At 36.4% G+C, this 23,513-nt stretch overlaps 1 protein-coding gene across 8 annotated transcripts in view; it reads left to right on the top strand.

Annotated features, from left to right (window-relative positions):
• The window catches only part of DOCK7 (dedicator of cytokinesis 7), a 213,865-nt gene that overhangs the window by 117,511 nt on the left and 72,841 nt on the right, over positions 1 to 23,513 (top strand). For all 8 annotated transcript variants that reach the window (XM_036026204.1, XM_036026202.1, XM_036026207.1 and 5 more), the window contains exons 19-22: positions 5,788 to 5,874; positions 9,417 to 9,648; positions 14,830 to 14,994; positions 16,857 to 17,026. In XM_036026204.1, the coding sequence (XP_035882097.1) occupies positions 5,788 to 5,874; positions 9,417 to 9,648; positions 14,830 to 14,994; positions 16,857 to 17,026 (654 nt within the window). The remainder of the gene's footprint in view (positions 1 to 5,787; positions 5,875 to 9,416; positions 9,649 to 14,829; positions 14,995 to 16,856; positions 17,027 to 23,513) is intronic.

Below are 23,513 nucleotides of genomic sequence, written 5' to 3'. Positions count from 1 at the left end.
AAGAAACACTCATGCATCCACCATGCAATTCAACAGTTAGAAGAGTGTCAGTAACTAACATCATTTATTTGTTCCTCCCCATTCCATACTCTTTTTCCCTCTAACTATAAAAATCCAGTTTTCTTTTTTAAAAAATTTGTGATAAATACACATAACATAAAACTTACCATTTTAAAGTATGCAGTTCTGGATTTCCAGCCAAGATGGAGGTGTAGGTAGACACACTGTTCATCCTCACACAACCAAGATAGGGACAACAACAATTTAGAAACAGAATAACAACCAGAACTGACAGAAATTTGAACTGTATGGAAGTTGGACAACCAAAGAGTTAAAATAGACATGTTCATCCAGACTGGTAGAAGGGGCACAGTTGGGCAGCCTGGCAGAGAGGGGTTGAGGCACAAAGAGCGGTGGGACCAGGTGTGTAAGGCATCCTGGGTGTGCAGGAACGCAGTAGGCAGGCCCTGGGCACGCAGGCAATGGCTGACAGACCCTGGGAGTTGGGTAGCAACAGGCAGACCCAGCAAGGCGGCGATTGTGAAGCAAGGCACTGCGCACAACCCAGAGTCCCAGTGCTGGAAAATAGAACCTCAGGGCACTGATTGAAACACCTGTGGGGGTTGAGGCACAAAAGAGTTTGTTGGAGAGACCCACGTGGACCTAGAATGTGCACAAGCCCACCCACATGGGAATTAGCACCAGAAAGGCCCAGTTTGCTTGGGGGAAGAGGCTGAAGGGACTGAAGTTTGACAGATAGCAGAGCAAGGACCATTGTTCCCTCTCAGACCCCACCCTGACATACGGTGTCACAGCCCAGCAACTGGGTTGCCCCGCCCTGGTGAACACCTAGGGCTCCACCCCTCATACATAACAGGTGCATCAAGACAAAAAAAATGACCCAAATGGAAGAAGAGATCAAAGCACCACAGCAAATACAACTAAGCGACTAAGAGATAGCCAACTTATCAGATGCACAGTTCAAAGCACTGGTGATCAGGATGCTCACAGAATTGGTTGATTTTGGTTGCAAATTAGATGAAAAATGAAGGCTATGCTGAGTGAAATGAAGGAAAATGCACAGGGAACCAATAGTGATGGGAAGAAAACTGGGACTCAGATCAATGGAGTGGACCAGAAGGAAGAAAGAAACAACCAAACAGAAAAGAATGAAGCAACAAGAATTCAAAAAATGAGGAGAGGTTAGGAACTTCCAGGACATCTTTGAACATTCAAACATCCAAATTATAGGAATACCAGAAGGAGAAGAGGAAGAGCAACAAGTGGAAAAGTTATTTGAACAAATAGTAAAGGAGAACTTCCCCAGTCTGGCAAAGGAAAGTCCAGGAAGTCCAGGAAACTCAAAGAATCCCAAAGAAGTTGGACCCAAGGAGGAACACACCAAGGCACATCATAATTACATTAGCCAAGGTAAAAATGAAGGAGAGAATCCTAGAAGCAGCAAGAGAAAAGGAGACAGTTACCTGCAAAGGAGTTCCCATAAGACTGTCAGCTGATTTTTCCAAAGAGACCTTGCAGGCAAGAAGGGGCTGGAAAGAAGTATTCCAAGTCATGAAAGGCAAGGACCTACATCCAAGGTGACTCTATCCAGCAAAGCTTTCATTTAGAATGGAAGGGCAGATAAAGTGCTTCTCAGATAAGGTCAAGTTAAAGGAGTTCATCATCACCAAGGCCCTATTATATGAAATGTTAAAGGACTTATCTAAGAAAAAGAAGATAAAAAAACATGTATAGTAAAATGACAGCAAACTCACAATTATTAACAACCACACCTAAAACAAAAACAAAAACAAACTAAGCAAACAACTAGAACAGGAACAGAACCACAGAAATGGAGATCACATGGAGGGCTAGCAACAGGAGAGTGGGAGGAGGAGAGGGGAGAAAAGGTACGGAGAAATAGCATAGATAGTAGGTAGAAAATAGATAGATAGAGGGAGGGCAAGAATAGTATGGGAAACGTAGAAGCTAAAGAACTTATGACACATGGACATGAACTAAAGTGGGGAATGTGGGTGGGAGGGGGTGTGCAGGGTAGAGGGGAGTGAAGGGAGGGAAATGGGACAACTGTAATAATATAATCAATAAAATATATTTAAAAAATAAAGTATGCAGTTCTGTGGCATTAAGGATATTCACATTGTTTTAAAAACTGGTGTCATAAAACAACGTTTTAACAGATATATGTATGACTAAAGAATACATTTTTTTACTTGCTTATTTTATGAATTTAACAAAAAGTTATTATTCTTTATATAATCCTCTAGGTCTTGTTTTTTACATTAAGGATTGTGTCACCAAAATTTAGTGGGGGGGGGTGTTTGTGTGTGTGATCAGAATAAAATATTCCTCTGGTCTTTTGTTGTTCTTAAAATGTAATCTAGATTTTTCCCTTGTGATTTACAGATCTCTTAATGATCTGAGGGCTGGTCCACCTCTCCAGCACCATCTTTCACCATAACTGCAGCCTCATCTCAGTACTCAGCTTTTTCCAAACTTTTTTGTGCCTTTAGGCTTTTGAATCATCATGTTTCCCTTCCTGTTCTTCACGGGGCTAGATTCTTCTTGTTATCTGAATTATTTATAAAAGAACATCTCAGAAAAGTCTTTCCTCACTTCATGAATTTTCAGACCTTTCTTCCTCCACACTGCTGATATACTCTATCATTCTAATCCAATTTTATTTACTTAATACTTATCACTATGTGAAATTATTTATTTACTTGTTTTTCTCTGTCCCTTGCTACGTGGTTGGTAAGCTGCCTGAGAGCAGACTTTATGTTTACCATGAAACCCCAGAACTTAGAAAACTAGGTAAAGACTTCTGTAAATATTTGTTGTTTGAATTAAATAGAAAAAGTTCACAAAATTATTAGTATTAGCAAAAGATAAAACATGGAAATTACCTGGGTATTGACCAAAGGTTTAATGTTTAATTAAAGTTTTGTACACCCATACAATGAATGGTACAGTAGTAAGAGGAATGATACAGATTTAAATATCCTAATAGGATATTCATAATAAAACAAAAACAAGCAATATAGTAACAACCAAACTTAGTATACAGGTCTACATCAGCAGTTGTGTAGGAAGTACGTAGGAAAATATATATCAAATTTAGCAAAGTTAGTTCTTGAAGGGGTGTGGGATTGTGAAAGATTTTGTTGTTTTTAACCTCATATACTTTGAAAGGCAATATAGTATAACTTTCAGGGTTTTGCTCTTGACTCCACCGCTTCCATTTGTGCGACCTTGCGTAAGTTTTGTAATCTCTCAGCTATGGACTGAATTGTGTCCCCCACCCCACAAATTTGTATGCTGAAGCCCTCACCTTCACATGTGATAGTGTTTGGAGATCTGGATTTTGTGAGGGAATTAAGCTTAGATGAGGTCATGAGGGTGGGGTTTCACGGTAGAATTAGATATAAAAAGAGACACCAAAGATCTTGCTCTCTCTCTTATGAGGACAAAGTGAGAAATTGGCCATCTGCAAGCTAGGAAGAGGTTCTCACCAGACACAGACATGTTGGTGCCTTGATCTTGGACTTTCATTCTCCAGACTGTGAGAAAATAAGTTTCTGTTGTTTCAGCCACCCAGAGTGTGGTATTTTATAATAGCAGCCCAAGTAGACTGAGACACTCTCTGTGCCTGAATTTTCTCATCTGTAAATTGAGGAGAATAATTAATACTTATAATAAAGTATATGATGGTGATTGAATGATTTATGGTATGCAGAACATTTAGAATGATGCTAGGCACCTAAAAAGTATTAAAGTAGTGTTTGCTACTATTATGCCATTCCTTTTACCACACTGCTTGTTAGAATGCTTTGGCACAGCAGTTCTTACTTTGGCAAGCACCAAGTCACCTGGAGAGTTTTGATGTAACACCGGTCATTGAACCTTCCTCCCTCCTACCCCCAGTTTCTGATGCAGTAGGTCTGGGTTGGGGGTCAGGTATTTACATTTCTAACAAATGCTTAGATGATGTTTATGTTGCTGATCCTTAGTTCAGATTTTGAGAACCGCTATGTTTAAAGAAGTATGTGTTCACATTTTACTCATGTATCCTATTTTTTTATAATTCAAAACAGTATTTTGGATTCAAAGAGTTAGTACTTTTTCTTGCTTTGAGTAGTTTCAATTCACCAACTCTCCCCCCCAATGTTTCTAAACCTATATTATTTGCTTCAGTAGAGACATTGCATTTTCTACCTATTTATGTTATTTAACAGGAAACTAACTTTATTTGGTTTTCTTTTCTGCACATAAAAATATGAGACCATGGAAAAGAAATCCTTTTTAAAATTTTTTTAGTTTTAATTATTTGCCGAGACTTCTATTTTTGTCATTTGTTTCACAGATATTCATAATTGTTCACTGAAGTTTTTTAAAAAATGATGACTGCTTTCAAATTCTGTCACACCTATCCAACAGCTGTGTCATCTCAATATTAGGTCTATTGTCTTTTTCTCATTTGAAATTTTCCAGGTTCTAGGTATGATGTGTGATTTGTTAAATTATATTGTGAACATTTTGGATATTATGACTCTAGATCTTATTTATGTCTGTGTTTTGCTGTGGGGGTGGAGACTATTGCCAGGTAAAGGTCCACGTTCCTTTGCAATGTATTGGGGTGAGAGCTTATTACTGGACAGAGGTGGGATCTCAGGCTCTCCTCTAGGCCTCTGCTTACACCTCACTGGCTGTGGGGGATGGAGCTCCTTGTTACTGCTTTCCTTTTTCACCGACACCACAGTTGGTGGGGGTACCACTGGACTGGGATTAGCTCCCCTACCACTCTCTTCTCTGATACCATGCCATGTGTGTGGGGAGTGGGGGGGGATGGAGCATCGCTTTACAGCCAGCTGAGGGTGGAGATCCAGGCTCCCCACAGCCTACGGAGGCGGAGTGGAACTGCAGTTTGTTTTTAACCAAATAGAGCAATTATCTGTTTTGACTAAAGAGAGCAGCTTCTCTTGGACCATTTTTTTGGTTAGCTCCTGTGGCATTTCTGGCTCTAGCACCTAGTCCAGGATATACGAGGCAAAAATAAAACCCAGGAAATACTATTGCCTTATAGTTCCTCCCACCCTGAAGTTCCTAGACTGCCTGCAGTCTTTTGGGCACCTTTCAGTCTTTATGTTTATTTTATCATCCATGTTCAGGGTTTTTAGCAGTACTTAGCAACCAATGGAGAGAACTGATATACTCTCTTTTAAAAATAAGATTTTATTACATAATTTTAATTCCTAGCAAAAAAATATATTTTCTCATCTTGAAAACAAACTTCCTAGGCTTGTGCACATTTTAAACCCCTTTAAAACACAACAGGAGTGTTTGCGATAAAGAAAACAATATTATAAACCATTAAAAATTATATATGGATGTGAAAAGAGAGTCACAATATAATATGTGAAAAACAGGTAGCAAAGTAATATCTTTGATGTCACCTATGTAAGAGTGTGAATAAAAATATATTTGCATAGAGGAAGATTTGGAGTGATGTAAAAGGATATGTCTCTGGGAAGATAGAATTTTGAGTGTATATTTTCTGCTCTTTGCTCTTTGAGCCTTTTCATTCTTTTCTAGGAAACATTGATTTTGTAATAAGAATAAAACACAAATTTTACATTATTTATACAATGCATAAAAATATATTTCATAGTATTTTTTTCTCATTGAGATAGTTGTAATTTTTAAATTTCTTTTCAGAGTTCATAATCAACTTAAGTAGCTGTGATTGTTGTACTTTATATCTCATAGGTTCCTCTACCTGGCATGAAATGGGTAGATAATCACAAAGGTGTTTTTAATGTTGAAGTTGTTGCTGTTTCATCTGTCCATACACAAGTAAGTGAGTTTTAATAATTTTTAATGATCAAATACATATGCATTTGTTTATTGGTTCTCTCTTCCATCAGATTCTAAGCTTCATGAGGTCAGAGTGGTTGTTACCTGTCGAAGAAAGAGAGTTCCCTTCAAGGACCTTACAATAGGGAGAAATGTAAACATAATTGCAATACAATAAAAGTAGTAATATGTTAGACATATGAACTAAATCAAGTTCAGAGGAGAGAGTTATTTGTTTAGCTAGAAACTGAGGTGTTGCATTGATAAGTAGGCACTTACCATACCGAGAGAGAAGGTGGGCAACTCAACACGATAAAAAGCAAGTGCAAAGAAATGGTAATCTGTTTAAGGGCAAGCAAGTAATCTGGTGTGAATGGAAATTAAAGTTCATGGGAAATCATGATAGGTGAGAATGGAAGACCAGGTTCGTAACAGATTATGAAGGAAGGAACTTGAATGCGTTAGAGTTTAGAGTTCAGGTAGATGGCGATTTCTAACCTAAATAGGAAATGTGAGAGAAGTAAATTTGGAGCAATTGCTAAAGGAGAGCAGTTGTGGAATCATAGTGAGTTAATTTTTGAGCCTGTTGAGTTTAACATGTCTGGGCATGTCAGATAAAGGTGTCCTATAGACAGATGTAATTAGTTTGGTGTTTAAGATTGGGGCTAACAGAATAAATGTGATAATTAAAACTATATTGGTAAACATGATTTTCCTGGGAGAAAAGGTAGAGTGGAAAGAGATAAAAATTTCATTTTTTAAAATGAAATTCAGAGTTTCTCCAACTTGAAAGGGGGAGGGCTGGTTTGCAGGGGTTCCTAAGGCCCCCTTGAATTTAATGATTTTTTTTTAAAGCAGACCTCACAGGACTCAGCATATAGTCATACTCACAGCTATGATTTATTTTAGTGAAGTACATGCAGCAAAACTGGCTAAGAAAGAAGTCGAGTCCAGAAGGAACAAGATGAAAGCTTCCAAGAGACATTTCCTAGTGGAGTCACCTAAGTCAAGTTGATGTCCATCTTGGGAGCCTATTACTCAGTTCCCAGGGTTTTTACTATGGATTTGTCACATAAGCAACCTCTGCCTAATGCATACCAAAATTCTTGAGTTCCAGAAGGAAAGCAGGTGTTCAGCATAAACCTTATTGTTAGCACAGTTTAGGCATCCCTATCAGTAGGAACTCTCCTAAAATCCCACTTCCCAGGTGCCAGCCAGGGGCTCCCCTTGTGAGCAAGCCTTTCACATTAAGCTTTCTTCCCATGTTAGCTCTTTTCTTCATAGTGAAATAGGGAAAAATAAGAAGACCAAGTACTTTTATACTATGTTTTAAAACTGTAACAAGGTAACAAGAGAGGTTTTTTTTTTTTTTTTTTTTTTTTTTTAGCAGTACAGAGAAGATGCCAGTTGAAGAATGGCTCCAGTGGAGTTTTTCATCTCTTGTTACTGAATGTGTCCTCTGTTTCCTATAGTCCTTGTGCTTCTGATAATAAGGTTGACATTATACTGTGTAGTTGAAACATACTCTTTCCCTTAATAGAAGTATTTTTAGAAGCCCTGGCTGGCATAGCTCAGTGGATTGAGCGCGGGCTGCAAACCAAAGCATCACAGGTTCGATTCCCAGTCAGGGCACATGCCTGGGTTGTAGGCCACAGCCCCCAGCAACCGCACATTGATGTTTCTCTCTCTCTCTTTCTCCCTCCCTTCCCTCTCTAAAAAATAAATAAATAAAATCTTAAAAAAAAAGAATATGCTTAGTATCACATTATATATCTTCTTAGATATACAAGTATATTATTTTCCAGGCTTTATTTTGTTCTCTCTTTAGAGTTGTTAGTATGATTAGGCCTTACTCCTAACTTTGTTTTTATGGAGGCACATACGTGTGTTGTCTTTATATGACAAAGACGGATTTGGGGTAAAATATGTTGTATAGGTCATGTAGAAGCTATGGAATGTAGGGGAAGAATAAAGTGGAAATCTACAGTATAGCACCCTGGCCTTCGCAGTCCTAATGACTAATATTCAAAAATTTATAACTTTTGTAACTGCATAAAACAATGTCATCATTTATTATAATCTTTTTTTAAAGGATTAATTAAAGACAACAAATGTTTTCATGGTGTTTTATACCTTGCTTATAGATCTTTGAAATTATTGAATGTATAGTTAGAACTCCATAGAATTATTTTTTTACTCATTTGAAACATACATAACATATTAGAACATTATTAGAATTATAAATGTGATGCTGTTCAGCATTACTACCTTTTCTTAAAGTGTATTTTTTTGTTAACTAAGTGAAAGTCTTCCCAGAGTGCCAATAGACTTTTGCTCACATCTCACTGGTTAGAACTATAGCACATGGTCATCTCTAGGTATAATGGAGGCTGGGAGAATAAGCATGTATCCTGGGACTGGGTACTTACTGCTTTTAATAAGAATGGTTCTGTTAGTGTAGAGGAGGTTAAAGAATAGTCACGATTTAGTCAGGAGGTGGAAACTGCCAGTAATTTGAATGGAAAACATTTATATATAATAAATAATTGTTAGCTAGGTTAAAGGTGATTGATTCACTACTAAATGGGGTAAGAGAATTCTGTGATTGTAACAGAGATAGCAGTTGCAGAAAATAATAAGGAAGCAATTTAGAAACCTAGAGGAGGATCCCGAATGCTGAGAATCAGACCCCTGAATCAGACTGCTTCTACAGGAGCACACCGCATGCCACGCTGTGGTATGAAGAAACTTGGTGGACAGCGCCTGATGGGGACCTACAGTAGCCACCAGTACTGTGGTCAACAGTGCTGCCCAACTCCCTCACCTCTGAGCCATAACATTCACATCTCCTAGTCACCATCAGAAAAAATGAAAGGAAGAGGAAAAGTCCCTGCTAATTCCTCAGGCCAGGTTGACTGCTTCCCATACCTCTGTTGTCAGAGCCTAACCACACGCTTCCTGGCAAAGGAAAAAATGCAGTTTGAAGAGTCCAGCTCCAGTATTATAAATGTGGCAATATTGGTGGCTGTGAATGGAGCTGAGAGGCAATAAATTAGCAAATGGGCACAGGTAGGTTACTAACAACCTATCACAACAGTGAATTTAAAACAGTAAGGCAGACTCATACTGGGAAAAAGAGTCTTAATTAATATCAGGAGATTTCTTGAGTAATCAGTAGTATTTGAAGTGGCTTCTTTACCATAATAAATGCAAATACGGGATGGGGCAAAAATAGGTTTACAGTTGTCAGTCTGTGAAAAACAGTTTATTCTTGTATTATTACGCATTAATTATTGTATTGTTTTTTTTAAATGAACAGTTGTAAACCTAAATGTGCCCCACCCTGTAGATGTAGTGTTTAATTTAGAAACAATGCTTGTACATGTTGATGTGTACTGCTTGTATTATTTTGTATTATTTGTATTATTAATACAAATAATTTTGTATTATTAATTTAGGTGAGATGTTTTATTAGTGGTTCATAGTTTGGGGAATGTACAGAGTTATAATTGTGTGGTGTTTTTGCTTATTCTTTGTTTTAGGATCCTTATCTTGACAAGTTTTTTGCTCTGGTCAATGCTCTGGATGAACACATGTTTCCAGTCCGAATTGGTGACATGCGAATCATGGAAAATAATTTAGAAAATGAATTGAAGAGCAGTATTTCAGCACTGAATTCATCTCAGTTGGAACCAGTGGTCCGATTTCTTCATCTTCTGCTTGATAAACTGATACTCTTAGTTGTTAGACCTCCTGTCATTGCTGGCCAAATAGGTAATGTACTTATGTTTGGGGAATCATAAAATTTATAACTTGATATTTCTAACTTTTGCAGAAATAGAAACATGATTCCTGTTTGCTGTTTATAAGAACTGCATTTGATATTGGTGGTGGGGGTGGGTTATTTACTTATTGCTAATATCAAAATTATTGTAACTTTTTTTGTTTTTTATAAAATATGTCATATAGAGTTCTACTCAAATTATGATAATAAATGTACTTACTCACCAAGTATTTTTTAAGCACATACTATGTACCTAGACACCGATAGGCACTGTCCAAGGCATGGTTCCTGATTTTAAGGATCTCACAGACTAGTTAGGGAAACAGGCAAAATAAACCACTCTGCATTTTTATGACATATAATACACCTAGTTTACATTTTCCCTCATCTGGTATTCTCTATTTCATACAGCTGTTCTTTCTTTCATTAACTCAAAATCTCTATGTTCTTTTTCTCTTTTATGTTCTAGAAGGAGAGGTATTTTTGTTTCCCACTCTTTTTTCAATATTTATTCCTCTACTTTTGGTAACATCTTCCACCTAAATCTTGCAAAGTAGTTGAGCTTATAAGAAATTTCAGCTAACCTGTTACAGAAATTCTGTGTTAAGTGGGAAAGGAGTATTCATTACCTTGGGATTTTTTTAGGGGAGACTTGGAAGTAGAAGTAATTCTTGGGTAGAGCATTTAAAGGTGAGTAGGAGCCTGATGAGTAAACAGCTAGTCCAGGGGGAGGTACAGCATGTGCACAGTATGCAGATGGCCCTGGAAGTGCTGGGAGAATTATGAGTATTAGAAATTGGAAGGTTGGTGATTAGAGATGATAGGTGGTGGGGATGATGAAGTAAGGTCTTCTATGACATTTCAGATAATTGGGATTATGATTCTGTAAAGAATCAATAGCCTTTGAAGGGTCTGGTCTTAATTAGGGAAGTAATGTGACCCACTTTGGCTTTCATAAAGATGACTCTGTTGCATAGAAATGGGTTAAAAGTGGGAAAATATGGAGTCATGGAGACAAATTGGGAGTCTTGTAATATTTCATAGAAGCCCTATGAGGTCCTGATGAAAGACAGGTGATGGTAGGATGGAGAGAGAGGTAGGGTTAAGTGATACTGTAGTGTGCCATTACGGTAGTCTTAGGAGATTTTAAGGAAAAAATGTTAACACTGCTGTAAAACCTATAGATTATAGGTTATAATGTATATAATAAAAATGATAAAGAATATTTGCAAAGCACTTACTCTGTACCAGGGATAGTGCTATGTGCTTTATTTATAGTAATGTATGAAATCCTCACAAGTCTGTGTATAGGTATCATTAGGTACCATTTCATGAATGAAGTGGTGAGCATAATACTTTTAAAAAGTTGCCTAAGAATTCAAACCCAAGCAACTGACGTCAAAGTCCTGCTCTTATCTACTGTATCAATGATTGTCAGCCTTTTTAATCTCATGGCACACATAAACTAAATACTAAAATTCTGGGCACACAAAAATATATTTTTTCCCTGTCTTATAAAAAAAAAAAAGAATGTATAATATTGATTCATTCACACTGGATGGCTATTGTTGTGTTGGCTGTTGACTTTTTTTTTCCTAAGGGAAAAGAATTCAGTGCCCTTGAGTAAATATTCAGGTATTTCATGTCTTAAAAATTCTTGGGAAAAAAACAAAAAGCAGACATCCGGCCAAGATTGAGGTGTAGGTAGACACACTATGCCTCCTCACACAACCAAAACAAGGACAACAACAATTTAAAAAAAAACAACAACCAGAATTGACAGAAAAGTGAATGGTATGGAAGACCGACAACCAAGGAGTTAAAGAAGAAACATTCATCCAGACTGGTAGGAGGGGTGGAGATGGGTGGCCAGGCAGAGAGGACTTGGGGCAAGGCTGGAGGACTGGTACGGGCAAGGTGGTGGCTGGCGGACCCAGCGAGGCGGGGCTGGTAGAGAGGGTGGTCCCACATTCGCATGCAGATAAACTGGGAGGAACAACTGGGGAGTGAGACAGACCATGCAACCCAGAGCTCCAGGATGGGGAAATAAAGCCTCAAAGCCTCTGATTGAAAACACCAGTGGGGGTTCAGGTGGCAGTGGAGGAACTCCCAGCCTCACAGGAGAGTTCGTTGGAGAGACCCACAGGGTCCTAGAATGTACACAAACCCACCCACACGGGAATCAACACCAGAAGGGGCCAATTTGATTGTGGGAATCAGGGGAAGTGACTGAAAGCCGGCAGAGAGCAGAGCAAGCACTATTGTTCCCTCTCGGACCCCTCCCCAGCATACAGCAATGTGGGTTACTCTACCCTGGTGAACACCTGAGGTTCCACCTCTTAATGCGTAACGGGCGTGCCAAGACAAAAAATATGGCCCAAATGAAAGAACAGATCAAAGCTCCAGGAAAAATACAACTAAGTGACGAAGAGATAGCCAATCTATCAGATATACAGTTCAAAACACTGGTTATCAGGATGCTCACAGAATTGGTTGAATATGGCTGCAAATTAGACGAAAAAAATGAAGGCTATGCTAAGTGAAATAAAGGAAAATGTAAAGGGAACTAACAGTGACAGGAAACTGGGACTCGGATCAACTATGTGGACCAGAAGGAAGAAAGAAAAGTTCAACCAGAAAAGAATGAAGAAATAAGAATTCAAAAAAAATGAGGAGAGACTAAGGAACCTCCAGGACATCTTTAAACATTCCAACATCTGAATCATAGGGGTGCCAGAAGGAGAGGAAGAAGAGCAAGAAATTGAAAAACTTATTTGAAAAAATAATGAAGGAGAACTTTCCCAATCTGGCAAAGGAAATAGACTTCCAGGAAGTCCAGGAAGCTCAGAGAATCCCAAAGAAGTTGGACCCAAGGAGGAACACACCAAGGCACATCATAATTACATTACTCAAGATTAAAAATAAGGAGAGAATCTTAAAAGCAGCAAGAGAAAAGGAGACAGTTACCTACAAAGGAGTTCCCATAAGACTGTCAGCTGATTTCTCCAAAGAGACCTTGCAGGCAAGAAGGGGCTGGAAAGAAGTATTCCAAGTCATGAAAGGCAAGGACCTACATCCAAGATACTCTATCCAGCAAAGCTTTCATTTAGAATGGAAGGGCAGATGAAGTGCTTCCCAGATAAGGTCAAGTTAAAGGAGTTCATCATCACCAAGCCCTTATTTTATGAAATGTTAAAGGGATTTAACATTTTCTTCTAAAGAAAAGAAGATAAAAAATATGAACAGTAAAATGACAACAAACTCACAGTTATTAATGACCACACCTAAAACAAAAACAAACTAAGCAAACAACTAGCAGAATCACAGAAATGGAGATCACATGGAGATCACATGGTTATCAGTGGGGAGTAGGAAGTGGAGAGAGGGGGAAAAGGTGCAGAGAATAAGTAGCATAAATGGTAGGTAGAAAATAGACAGGGGGAGGTTAAGAATAGTGTAGGAAATGTAGAAGCCAAAGAACTTATATGTATGACCCATGGACATGAACTAAAGGGGTAGGGGAATGTGGTTGCGGGGGGTGTGCAGGGTAAAGGGGAATAAAAGGGGGAAATGGGACAACTGTAATAGTATAATCAATACAATATATTTTTAAAAAATTGAGGGGGCACACTGGTTGAAATTTACTCTACTATCTATACTTAAGTATCCACTGGTGAAATTAACAAGAATAGTTTTAGTCAAATAGTGAAAGTAGAAACCAGATTACAAAGAATGAAGTAAATAGTAGGTGATGAAAGGAATACAAAAAGCATTTCCTACCTTTTGAAGGTATTTATTTAGAAGAGGAAGCAAGGTTGATTAGGGTGTAAGAATGGAGAGATTTGAGCATGTTTAAATGCTTTGGAAAAATAGTTGTGGGGAAGGGGAAGGGAAAATTAAGATACAGGAGTGCGAGAGGGTCTTATTAATGAAGCAAGCCTGTAGGACAAAAGTGAAGATGGCTAGATCATTCTTATGTGGGAGAGGAAAACTGCTTCCTTTGGAAACAGAGTAAAAATACTTTGATTCTGATAAATTTGTAGGAAAAACTTGTGGCCTTTTATGCTTTATACATTTTTTCTGAGAGATAAAGAGCAAGATTGCTGAAAAGAGAATAAGGTGGACCTGAGTTTTGGAGAGAATCTTGATGGTTTGGAATAGCTACTGTGAGGGAAAGGATTAACCAGGAACACAAGCAGGGTGGCTCAACCCTGCTTAGGCTTCTCTGCCCTTTCTCTTCTAGTTCTTGTGCGTACAGATAAATCCTTCCAAAATGACCACTTCACCCGATTACTCTACTTTTAGGAAACTTAATTGGCCTCATTATCAGTTCATAATTTCCCGTCTTAATTAAATAAATCGTAGAATATGAGACTCTATTGCTCAAAATGGTTGTTTGGTTTACCCATTTATTCAGTGTGCTACCAGAATGTCCCAGTTTTAACAAAACTCTTGTTATATATTGACTTGAATGAATGAGTAGGTATTTTGTAGCTTGGCATTTAAAATGCTGTACAGTCTTACATCAACTATTTTTTCTAGTCTTTTTTCCTTCTAATCCTTTTACATATTTAGTCATTTCAATCAAATTGCTTATTCAGTAGTCTATTTTCTTATTATCTTAAGTTGATATTTTTAATAATCATTTATTGTTAATCATTTTGATTTTTAAACAAAAGTCACGTGGTCATTGTGTGCTATGTAGGTTTTCAGCATCATCTTTAAAATGAGAATTTACTTTTCAAAAGTGATATCTAAGATAGATTTCTTTTTTCTATGAGTTTTTTATTGTTTTACAAAATTATAGATACCTGTGGGATGATGTTTTGTTTTTTGATTAAGCAAACCTATACAATTTTCATGTTAAATTAGTAAAATGAGTTTTCTTATTTTGTTTATTAAAGTAATTTTGATTCATCTAATATAAGATAATTAAAATGACATTAAACATCAGATTGTTTAATCACTATATTGTACATCTTAAATTAATGTAACATTGTATGTCAACATAATTGAAAAATAAATTTAAAAAATCAACATCAAATATCTTTATACAATTACTGTGTATAACCACTATACTTAATGCATATAGAGATGATAAAACCTTGATCTATTTGGAACTTACAGTCTAAAAAAGTTAATGCAAAAATATTTTCCTGTTTCTTAAAAAGTTAATCTAGGTCAAGCATCTTTTGAAGCGATGGCATCAATTATAAACCGGCTTCACAAAAATCTGGATGGAAATCATGACCAGCATGGCAGGAATGGTCTTCTTGCATCATACATCTATTATGTTTTTCGCTTACCAAATACTTACCCTAATTCACCATCACCAGGTATTTCTTCTCTTTACTAGAACAGCAAACATTTGTTGAATGCCTGCTAAGTACCATGGACTATACTAGGTGCTAGAGTTAAAAAGATAAATAGGTTACACAGCTTTAATTTGAGTTAATTCGTGGTTGAATTAATTTTTGGAAATGAACCTTGAAAATAACTTCTTGTGTCTCTGGAAGCGTTTCATCATTCCCTATTACGAAGGGGAGAATGTCGTATTGGTCATTGGAGTGCTTGCTGTTGGACATTCAAGAAGGAATATGGTGGTTCAGTAGTTCCCTGGTGACCCTACGAAACCTATAATACTAGAAAAGATTATTCTTTAGAACAGCTCTGATTTCTCCATTGTTAGTAAAATAATACCACCTTTCAGAATTTTGGAGCCCTAAGTGATTACTTGTTTTTTTACATATTGGTGGTGGTGGTGGAGGTGGTGGATTTCTTAGTTTGAAAAACTCTAGTTGTTCAGTTAGTTAATGATTATGTTATACATACCTTTCCACCTGCTCACGTACTTGTCTGTGTGAAATGTCATTCATCACTACTGATTATGGTAAGTGCCCTTTCCAGCAACTGGCAAGGTGAACATTAATAATGGTGATAAATAATTATGGCATTCATTATGAAAACTAAGCATAACAGTAATCTAACTCTGTGTTTTAGGTCATTATTCTTTTTTAATTGCAGAAACAGTTGTAATTGGCTTATATTCTGGTTTATAGTTTCCTATCTTGATTTTTAAAGTTATGGTACTTGAGACTCTGAGTGTGTGATTGTAGATTATATATAATACTCCTCCATGTACTCTTTCATTCACTGTTAGAATACCACAGATTGTGCAAAACATCTTTTTTTATATGCTGACCTGACTTATAATTAGTTGACTGGTATGTATCATTTGCAAATATGATATTCAGAAAGATTTCTTTAACTAAGAAAAATGGAGATAAATTATGGATACAGCCACTAGTTATTTTTATGTTCATAGAACATGGTTGAATGGTGGTATCAGGCTTGATTGTAGATGAAAAGTGTTTCTTTGCTTTTTATATAAGGTGGGCTTGTAGGAGAATTATCTTTAGTTTTTTTATTTTTAATTAAATTTTTTTTTATTTTTTAAAGGTTTTATTTATTTATTTTCAGAGAGAGGAGAAGGGAGGGAGAAAGAAGGAGAGAAGCATCAATATGTGGTTGCCTGTCACACACCCTCAACTTGGGACTGGGCCTACAACCCAGGCTTATGCCCTGACTGGGAATTGAACCAGCGACCTTTTGGCTCACAGGCCAGCATTCAATCCACTGAGCCACACTAGCCAAGGCTAATTTTTTATATGTATATCATAAAGGTACCATTTCGTTAGAGTTCAAATTGTCACTGATGAAGTGACATAAAGTGAAAGAAATAAAGCATAATCTCATTCAAGAAATGTTGACAGGAAAGTGGCGGTTCCTCCAGTGACTGTATCAAGGGGAAAGCAAGGAGGGATAGGGAGAAAAGAAGAGACTAAGCTGGGGCATTGCGGGTCCTACATACACCTATAGCTAAGTAAAGATAATGTGTGTGAGTGTTTTCTGTTACTTTTGGTTTTTATTGCACATGTAGTCTATAATCATAGAAACATTGAAGAGAATTATACTTAAAATTCATATGGTTTTGCCAACTGCTGTTAAACACAATATCTTTGTGTATCTATCATTAGATCTTGAGTGTTTTTCTTTCTTATTTATAGTATTTTTCATTTAAAAACAAAAGCAATTCATGGTCTTTGTGACATTTTGTGAACTGGCAGAGATTATTTTCAAGTCCTTTCTTGACTAATTTTCTTTGTTTAATTATGTGCTGTTTTATATACAACTCTAGGTCCTGGAGGTTTAGGAGGATCAGTGCATTATGCCACAATGGCTAGATCCGCTGTGAGACCTGCAAGCCTTAATTTAAATCGTTCGCGGAGCCTTAGTAATAGTAATCCAGATATATCTGGGACTCCCACATCCCCAGATGATGAAGTACGGTCAATCATCGGCAGTAAGGTAAACGGAAGATGGGCATTTATAAATTTGATTTTCAGTTCATGAACAAATGAGAAATGTCCAAATATTTTCATTTACTCTTAATTTTAAAATGTATTTGTGTTAGTAATAAAGAAGAAATTGTACACTTCTGTTGTATCAGTAAACACTATGTTTCATGTTTCTGTTAAATACGCTTGCTATTACAATTGGCTTGTGCACTCTGCTCAGAAAAATCTGCTGAACTCTACAATTTGTCCAGGAGGACTAGTCACATATTGCTTGCATTTGTCTGTCTGATACTTATCATGTGAAAATGGTTTTCTATAGATATAAAACAGACCTATGTGACTGCTGTGCAGAAGGAATATACATACCATCACTGTTCCTCACACATTGCATCATGATGCAAAATGTGTCCTCCATAAAAATATCAGAAACAGCAATTAGCCTCAATTGGTAATTGAGTTACATTTCTTACGAAAAACTCTATATAAGATGCACCAGAATTAGAGTAATATGATTTAATTAATGATAGTTAATGATTATCCCAGATAATAAGGGAGATGCCAGCTAGTCTAAGATCTAGCTATATTTTATTTAAAGCGTTAATCTTTATTATAAAAGAAATATACTTAAGGAACAAATAGTTATTTCCTTTCTACATGTAAAATTAAAAAATAACTCAGTTTAAACAAGGTGGGCAAAAGAACAGTAAGACTGAGGACAAGAAGTCACGTCATGTTGTATTTTGACCAAACCATTTTTAAATGTAAATACATTTGCTGTTGGGAAGAAGGGAGATATTGTTATAGAATCATAGTCAACTTTACTTTGACATTTTAGCCTGGTAATAAGAATATGAGGAAGAATTACTAAACGTGTTATAGGGTCTATGTTTAACACTTAACCTGAACTGCAATAGAATTTTTTTTTAAAGATCTCGGTTTGTTTGGTGAAATACTTGAACGTTGATCAGAGACATCAGAACTACCTACTTTATTCATATAGTTACAGAAATTTTACATTTTCAGAAGCTTCCAGTGAACACTAAGGATTGCTCATTTTAAAATAATTCTTTTTTTTAAGATTTTATTTATTTATTTTTAGAGAGGGGAGGGAGAGAGAGAGAGAGAGAGAGAGAGGGAAACATCAATGTGCAGTTGCTGGGGGCTGTGGCCTGCAACCAGGCATGTGCCCTGACTGGGAATCGAACCTGTGATGCTTTGGTTCGCAGCCCACACTCAATCCACTGAGCTACGCCAGCCAGGGCTAAAATAATTCTTAAGCAATTATTAATTTCTCACAGATCAAAAATACATTTTTTAGCCTTACCCCACATATATTTCCATGTTTAGGAAAAGAACTCAAGTTTTTTATCTTTGCCTTTGTTTTTTATATCTCATTGTAATTGAGGTACTACTTAGCATTATTTTATATATTTTAAAATACAGTTATTTACTAGGATAAACCTGACTTGTGAATTATAAGAAATTTTTCTATAAACCAAAGACACCATTTTCTTCAGGGTTCTACTTTTAAAATGTCTCAATTTTTATAAATTTGCATTATGCCTTATTTAGCATGATTCTACAGTTTTCTTTTACATGATGTATTTGATAAATTCCAACATCAAGATCTAGAACAAAGGTCTGATTTGTTCAATCGTTACATATATTAAAATGATTATTTGCTTTTTTCAAGTGGTTTATAAAGCAAAATGTAACATTAACTTACTTTTTATGGTATATAATGATACATATCAACTTGTGGAAGCTATCATAAGAAGAGAATTTTTTAATGACAACATAGTCATGTATGAATCAGGTTTTGTTTAAATGGTTTTCATGTTTTCTATTAGTTGCAAAATTTTTGCTAGCTGTTTTTATTTCGGAGCATCATTTAGTTATAATCCCTAATAATAAATCCCCAATAATAATAATATGCAATTTAATTTTATTGAAAAGTTGGAAGGAATCTGCAAGTTTTATAGCTGCTTTTTTATTTAGTCTGATTTTATTGGCTTAGAAACTTAAGTAACTCTTCTTTAATGATTTTGTCTTTTACTTTTCCTTAGCCATGGCATAACCTAGATCTTGGCATTACCAATAATCTTGTCATTACCAATAACTTACCCTCATAATCTCAGCTTCATGCATTTTGTTCTCTAACCATTAGCTCCTGGTTTTCTCTTTAATACCCCAATTCCAACAATTTCTCTACTCAGCAACCTCTAATCACTTGACCCTATGACCTTTATACTGTTTCTTACTCAACTTACTGTTATTTCTTCCAATTTAGCCAGCTAAAATTTCATGATCAGTCATTATAATTATCACCATTATAATCAAACTTCAATTCCCTTATCCTTCCTCACTTCATTTTACTTGCTTGTTCAGCCCCATTGACTGCCTGTGCCATGTAACCATGTGTGCCACTGAGCATGACTTGAAGAATATCATGATGACTATTCTCACTTGGAATTAAAGACCATAAGCCTCAGAGAGCCCTTAGTTGTATCAAGCAGCCATTTTATTTATTTATTTATTTATTTTTAAGGTTTTATTTATTTTTATAGAAAGATGAAGGGAAGGAGAGGAGAAAAACATCAACGTGTGGTTGCCTCTCATGCAACCCCTACTGGGGACCTGGCCCATAACCTATACAGGTGCCCTGTCTGGGAATTAAACTGGTGACCCTTTGGTTCCCAGGCTCTCACTCAACCCACTGAACCACACCAACCAGGCCTCAAGCAGTTATTGTATATATCTACATGTATATAATTTATATATATATGTATATGTATGTATGTATATATGTATGTATAGATATAGGGTCTGGCATAAATAACACCCCTTTTTATTACAAAATCTTTTATTACAAAATCTGAAGCATGTAATTCTATAACATAACAATATCACACTCAGGCACACCATGTGGCATTTTAGGTGAAATGTTCAAATTAAAACTATAAATTATTAATACCTACACTAACCTTACCGACCACACTCAAGCAGGCCTTACTTTGTTGGACCCTGTATATATTTCTGTGTTCCATTTACTTTCCCATTTTCCCAGGAAAATGTTTCATGCCACCTTTTGTTATTTCAAGCTTTCTAACACCTTCTCACCAATCGTCCTTCTCACCTTATCTTGTACTTCATTGAGAAAATTGAAGCCATCAGAAGAAAACCTTGCATCTACCTGCCGCCTACTATCTACTACTCCCTAATTCTTAACACTGTGCAATGGATGAACTTTTCATTTTCCTAAATCCATTCCACCCATTTGTCCACAACCTCCCATTCCCTCCCACCCACTCAAGATCCTCATTTTAGCAGTTCTTTTCTTCTCTCTTCGACATTGTGTATCTCCCTATCTGCTAAACCATCCCATCCATATGTAGGCATGCTTTCATTTCTCCCATTAAAAAAAAAACTGTCCTGTGTAGTATTTCTGTTCTTGGCTTCATTGCCATGTCTGTGGTACCTTTTGTGGTAGAATTTCTTAAAAGAATTTTTTCTATACTTGCTACATCCAGTTCTTTTTCTCCCATTCTCTTTACCGCATTCCAGTCAGATCTGTCTCTCTCCAATCTCCCACCCAAACTGCCCTGCTGCTGTCACCAGTGCTCTCCCTGTTACTAAATCCAGTGGTTAATTCTCAATACTCAGCTTCCTCTGCTTTCCAGCAGCTTTTGACAGTTAAATTCTCCTTCCTCCTTGAATTAGATTCTACTTACTTGGCTTCCAGGGTACTATATTCTCTTGGTTTTTCACTTACTTTACTGGTTATACCTTTTCAGTCTCCTTTGTAGATTCTTTTTTTTCCTGATCTCTTAATCTGGAAAATTAAGAATTTCCAGGAATCTGGAAGTGTCTCAGGCCCCTGTCCTTCTCTTCCCTACCCTCACCCTTCCCTTATTTCAGTACTCACTTGCTTGGTGATCTTATCAAGTCCCAAAGTTTAAAGAAATACCATTATGTGCTAATAACTCCCCAAATTATATTTGCAGTCCAAAGTCTCTTTCCAGAATTTTATTGTATCATTATTATTTTTAGTCTTCACCTGGGGATATGTTTTTTTATCCCCAGGAGATAAAAAATTCTGGAGAGAGAGAAAGGGAGCGACAGAGAGAAACGTTGATTGGTTTCCTCCTATAGGTACCCTGACTGGGGATCCAACCAGCAACCTTTTGATATATGAGATAATGCTGCAACTAACTGAGCCACCTGGCCAGGGCTCCTTCAAGAATTTTAAATTTAGCTGCCTTTTACTAATTCCTTTTGCTTGATTTGCATCCATATTAAAGCTAGAGCCACTACTATATATGCATGTCTTAACCTATACCACATATCTATGAAAAAGTTTAATTTGTAAATTAGGCACAAAGAGATCAGCAACAATAATTATTAATAAAATAAAACAATTATACTGTAATAAAAGTTACGTGAGTATGGTCTCTGTCACACAAAATATGTTATACTGTATTGACCCTTTTAAAAAAATCCTCACCTGAGGATATATTTATTGATTTTTGAGAAAGAGAAACATCGATGTGACACAGAGACATCAATTGGTTGCCTGCCATACATGCCTTGACTGGGGATGGAACCCACAGCCTTTTGATGTATTGTACCATGCTCCAACCAACTGAGCCATCTGGCTAGCCAGGGCTGTATTCACCCTTCTTGTGATAATGTGAGATGATACGGTGCCCATGTGATGAGATGAAGTGAGGTGAATGACATAGGCATTATGAGCTAGTGTTAGGCTATCATAAGGGTTACTTGAACATAAACACTGTGGTATCTTGATAGCTGATCTGATAACTGAGACAGCTGCTAAGTGACTATTGGGTGGTCAGCACACACACAGTGTAGATACCCTGGATGAAGGGATGGTTGAGGGGAAAGTAGAATCGTGCAAGATTTCATCATGGTACCCAGAATGGCACAATTTAAACCTTACGAATTGTTTATTTCTGACATTTTTCATTTAATATTTTTGGACCATGGTTGACCATGAGTAATGGAAAGCTAAACCGTGGATAAGGGGGAAACTACAGTAATATCCAGCATATTGAAGATACTCAACAGGTAATTATTAGGTGGATGTTAGTAAGCATTGAGCTTCATAGCAAGAATCAACTACTTTAAAAAAATTGAAGTATGCCTTTTGTTTGTCCTCTTACTATCAGGATTAATGATATATTTCAGATCTTTAGAGATTTGACTTTATGAAAGTTTTGGTTAGACTTCATTCTTTAATATGAAATGCAAAATTCCTTAAATCCAAGAATACTTATATCAACAGTCTTTTATCACTTTAGCAGGGATGTCCAACCTTTTGGCATCTCTGGGCCACACTGGAAGAAAAAGAATTGTCTTGGGCCACACATTAAGTATATGGCAACATATAATCACAAAAAAGTCTTATAGTGTTTTAAGTAAATTTATGACCTTGTGCTGGACCACATTCATAGCCGTTCTGAGCCACATGCAGCCCATGGGCCTCAGGTTGGACACCCCTGCGAGCGGCTATAAAACCATATTTGTAAGACTTTCTTTATAATTATTTGCCAAAACTGATCAATTCTTTCATTGTTCTTGCAATAGTCTTTTAACATTCAATTATGTAAATGTTTTACATCAGGTTTGAATTTCATTGCTTTTAATCAAATGCCAGTGCAATTTTATATTGATACATAGTTTCTTTCTAATGTATTATCTCTTACTTTTCCATTTTCAAACACTGAGAGCTTGCAGTATGATAGGCAATATGCTGAAGACTTGTGGATATAAAGCCAAAATTTCGTATTATGAGTGTTAATGTCAGGTCAAATACAATATGGGCCTTGCTCAAGGAAAGTACCTATCAATGCATCTAAGGGATGAGATGTTACTGGGATTTGACAAAAACAAAAACACTTCATGCACATTGTGTATGTATTTCATTAATCTTTTCTATGTTAGTTGAAGATCAGTAAACATTGTTATTACCTTAGTAAATAATATTGATGAATTTGCTTAACTAAGGTTTGTTTGATATAATTCTTAGCTTTACAACACCTAATTTGTGGAAATTATTTGTTTTACAGAATAATTGTCAGCAGGTTTTCTTTAATTAAATTTAACTACTTGATATGTTATAACTGTTCAGAGCTTTAGTATTGTGGATATAACAAATTAATGGCAGAAAGAGATTTATTGCTTATTCTCACATGACTGATTAACATGTATCTTAGTTTTAAAGGAAATTAATAAGCAAAGAGTTTAAAAGTGAATTTAAGAATACAGAAAAGTTATTATTACTCTTTATAGAAATTTATGGTAGAGAAAAAGGCAGTTGCAATTTTGCAGAAATCAGGTGCTCATGTTTTGTTATTTTTGTGATGTGAGTAGTGAGTATAGAACTTTAAAATGTCAGGAACTTTACACCTAATAGAGGGGAGACAGAATGTGGGGGAGTGGTGAGAAATTTTGTCTCAGCTTGTCTGAAAAACATC

Source organism: Phyllostomus discolor, chromosome 5, assembly GCF_004126475.2.
Source record: "Phyllostomus discolor isolate MPI-MPIP mPhyDis1 chromosome 5, mPhyDis1.pri.v3, whole genome shotgun sequence".
Lineage (NCBI taxonomy): Eukaryota > Metazoa > Chordata > Mammalia > Chiroptera > Phyllostomidae > Phyllostomus > Phyllostomus discolor.
The sequence above is the reverse complement of the archived record's forward strand: the minus strand, read 5'-3'. Positions and strand labels throughout refer to the sequence as shown.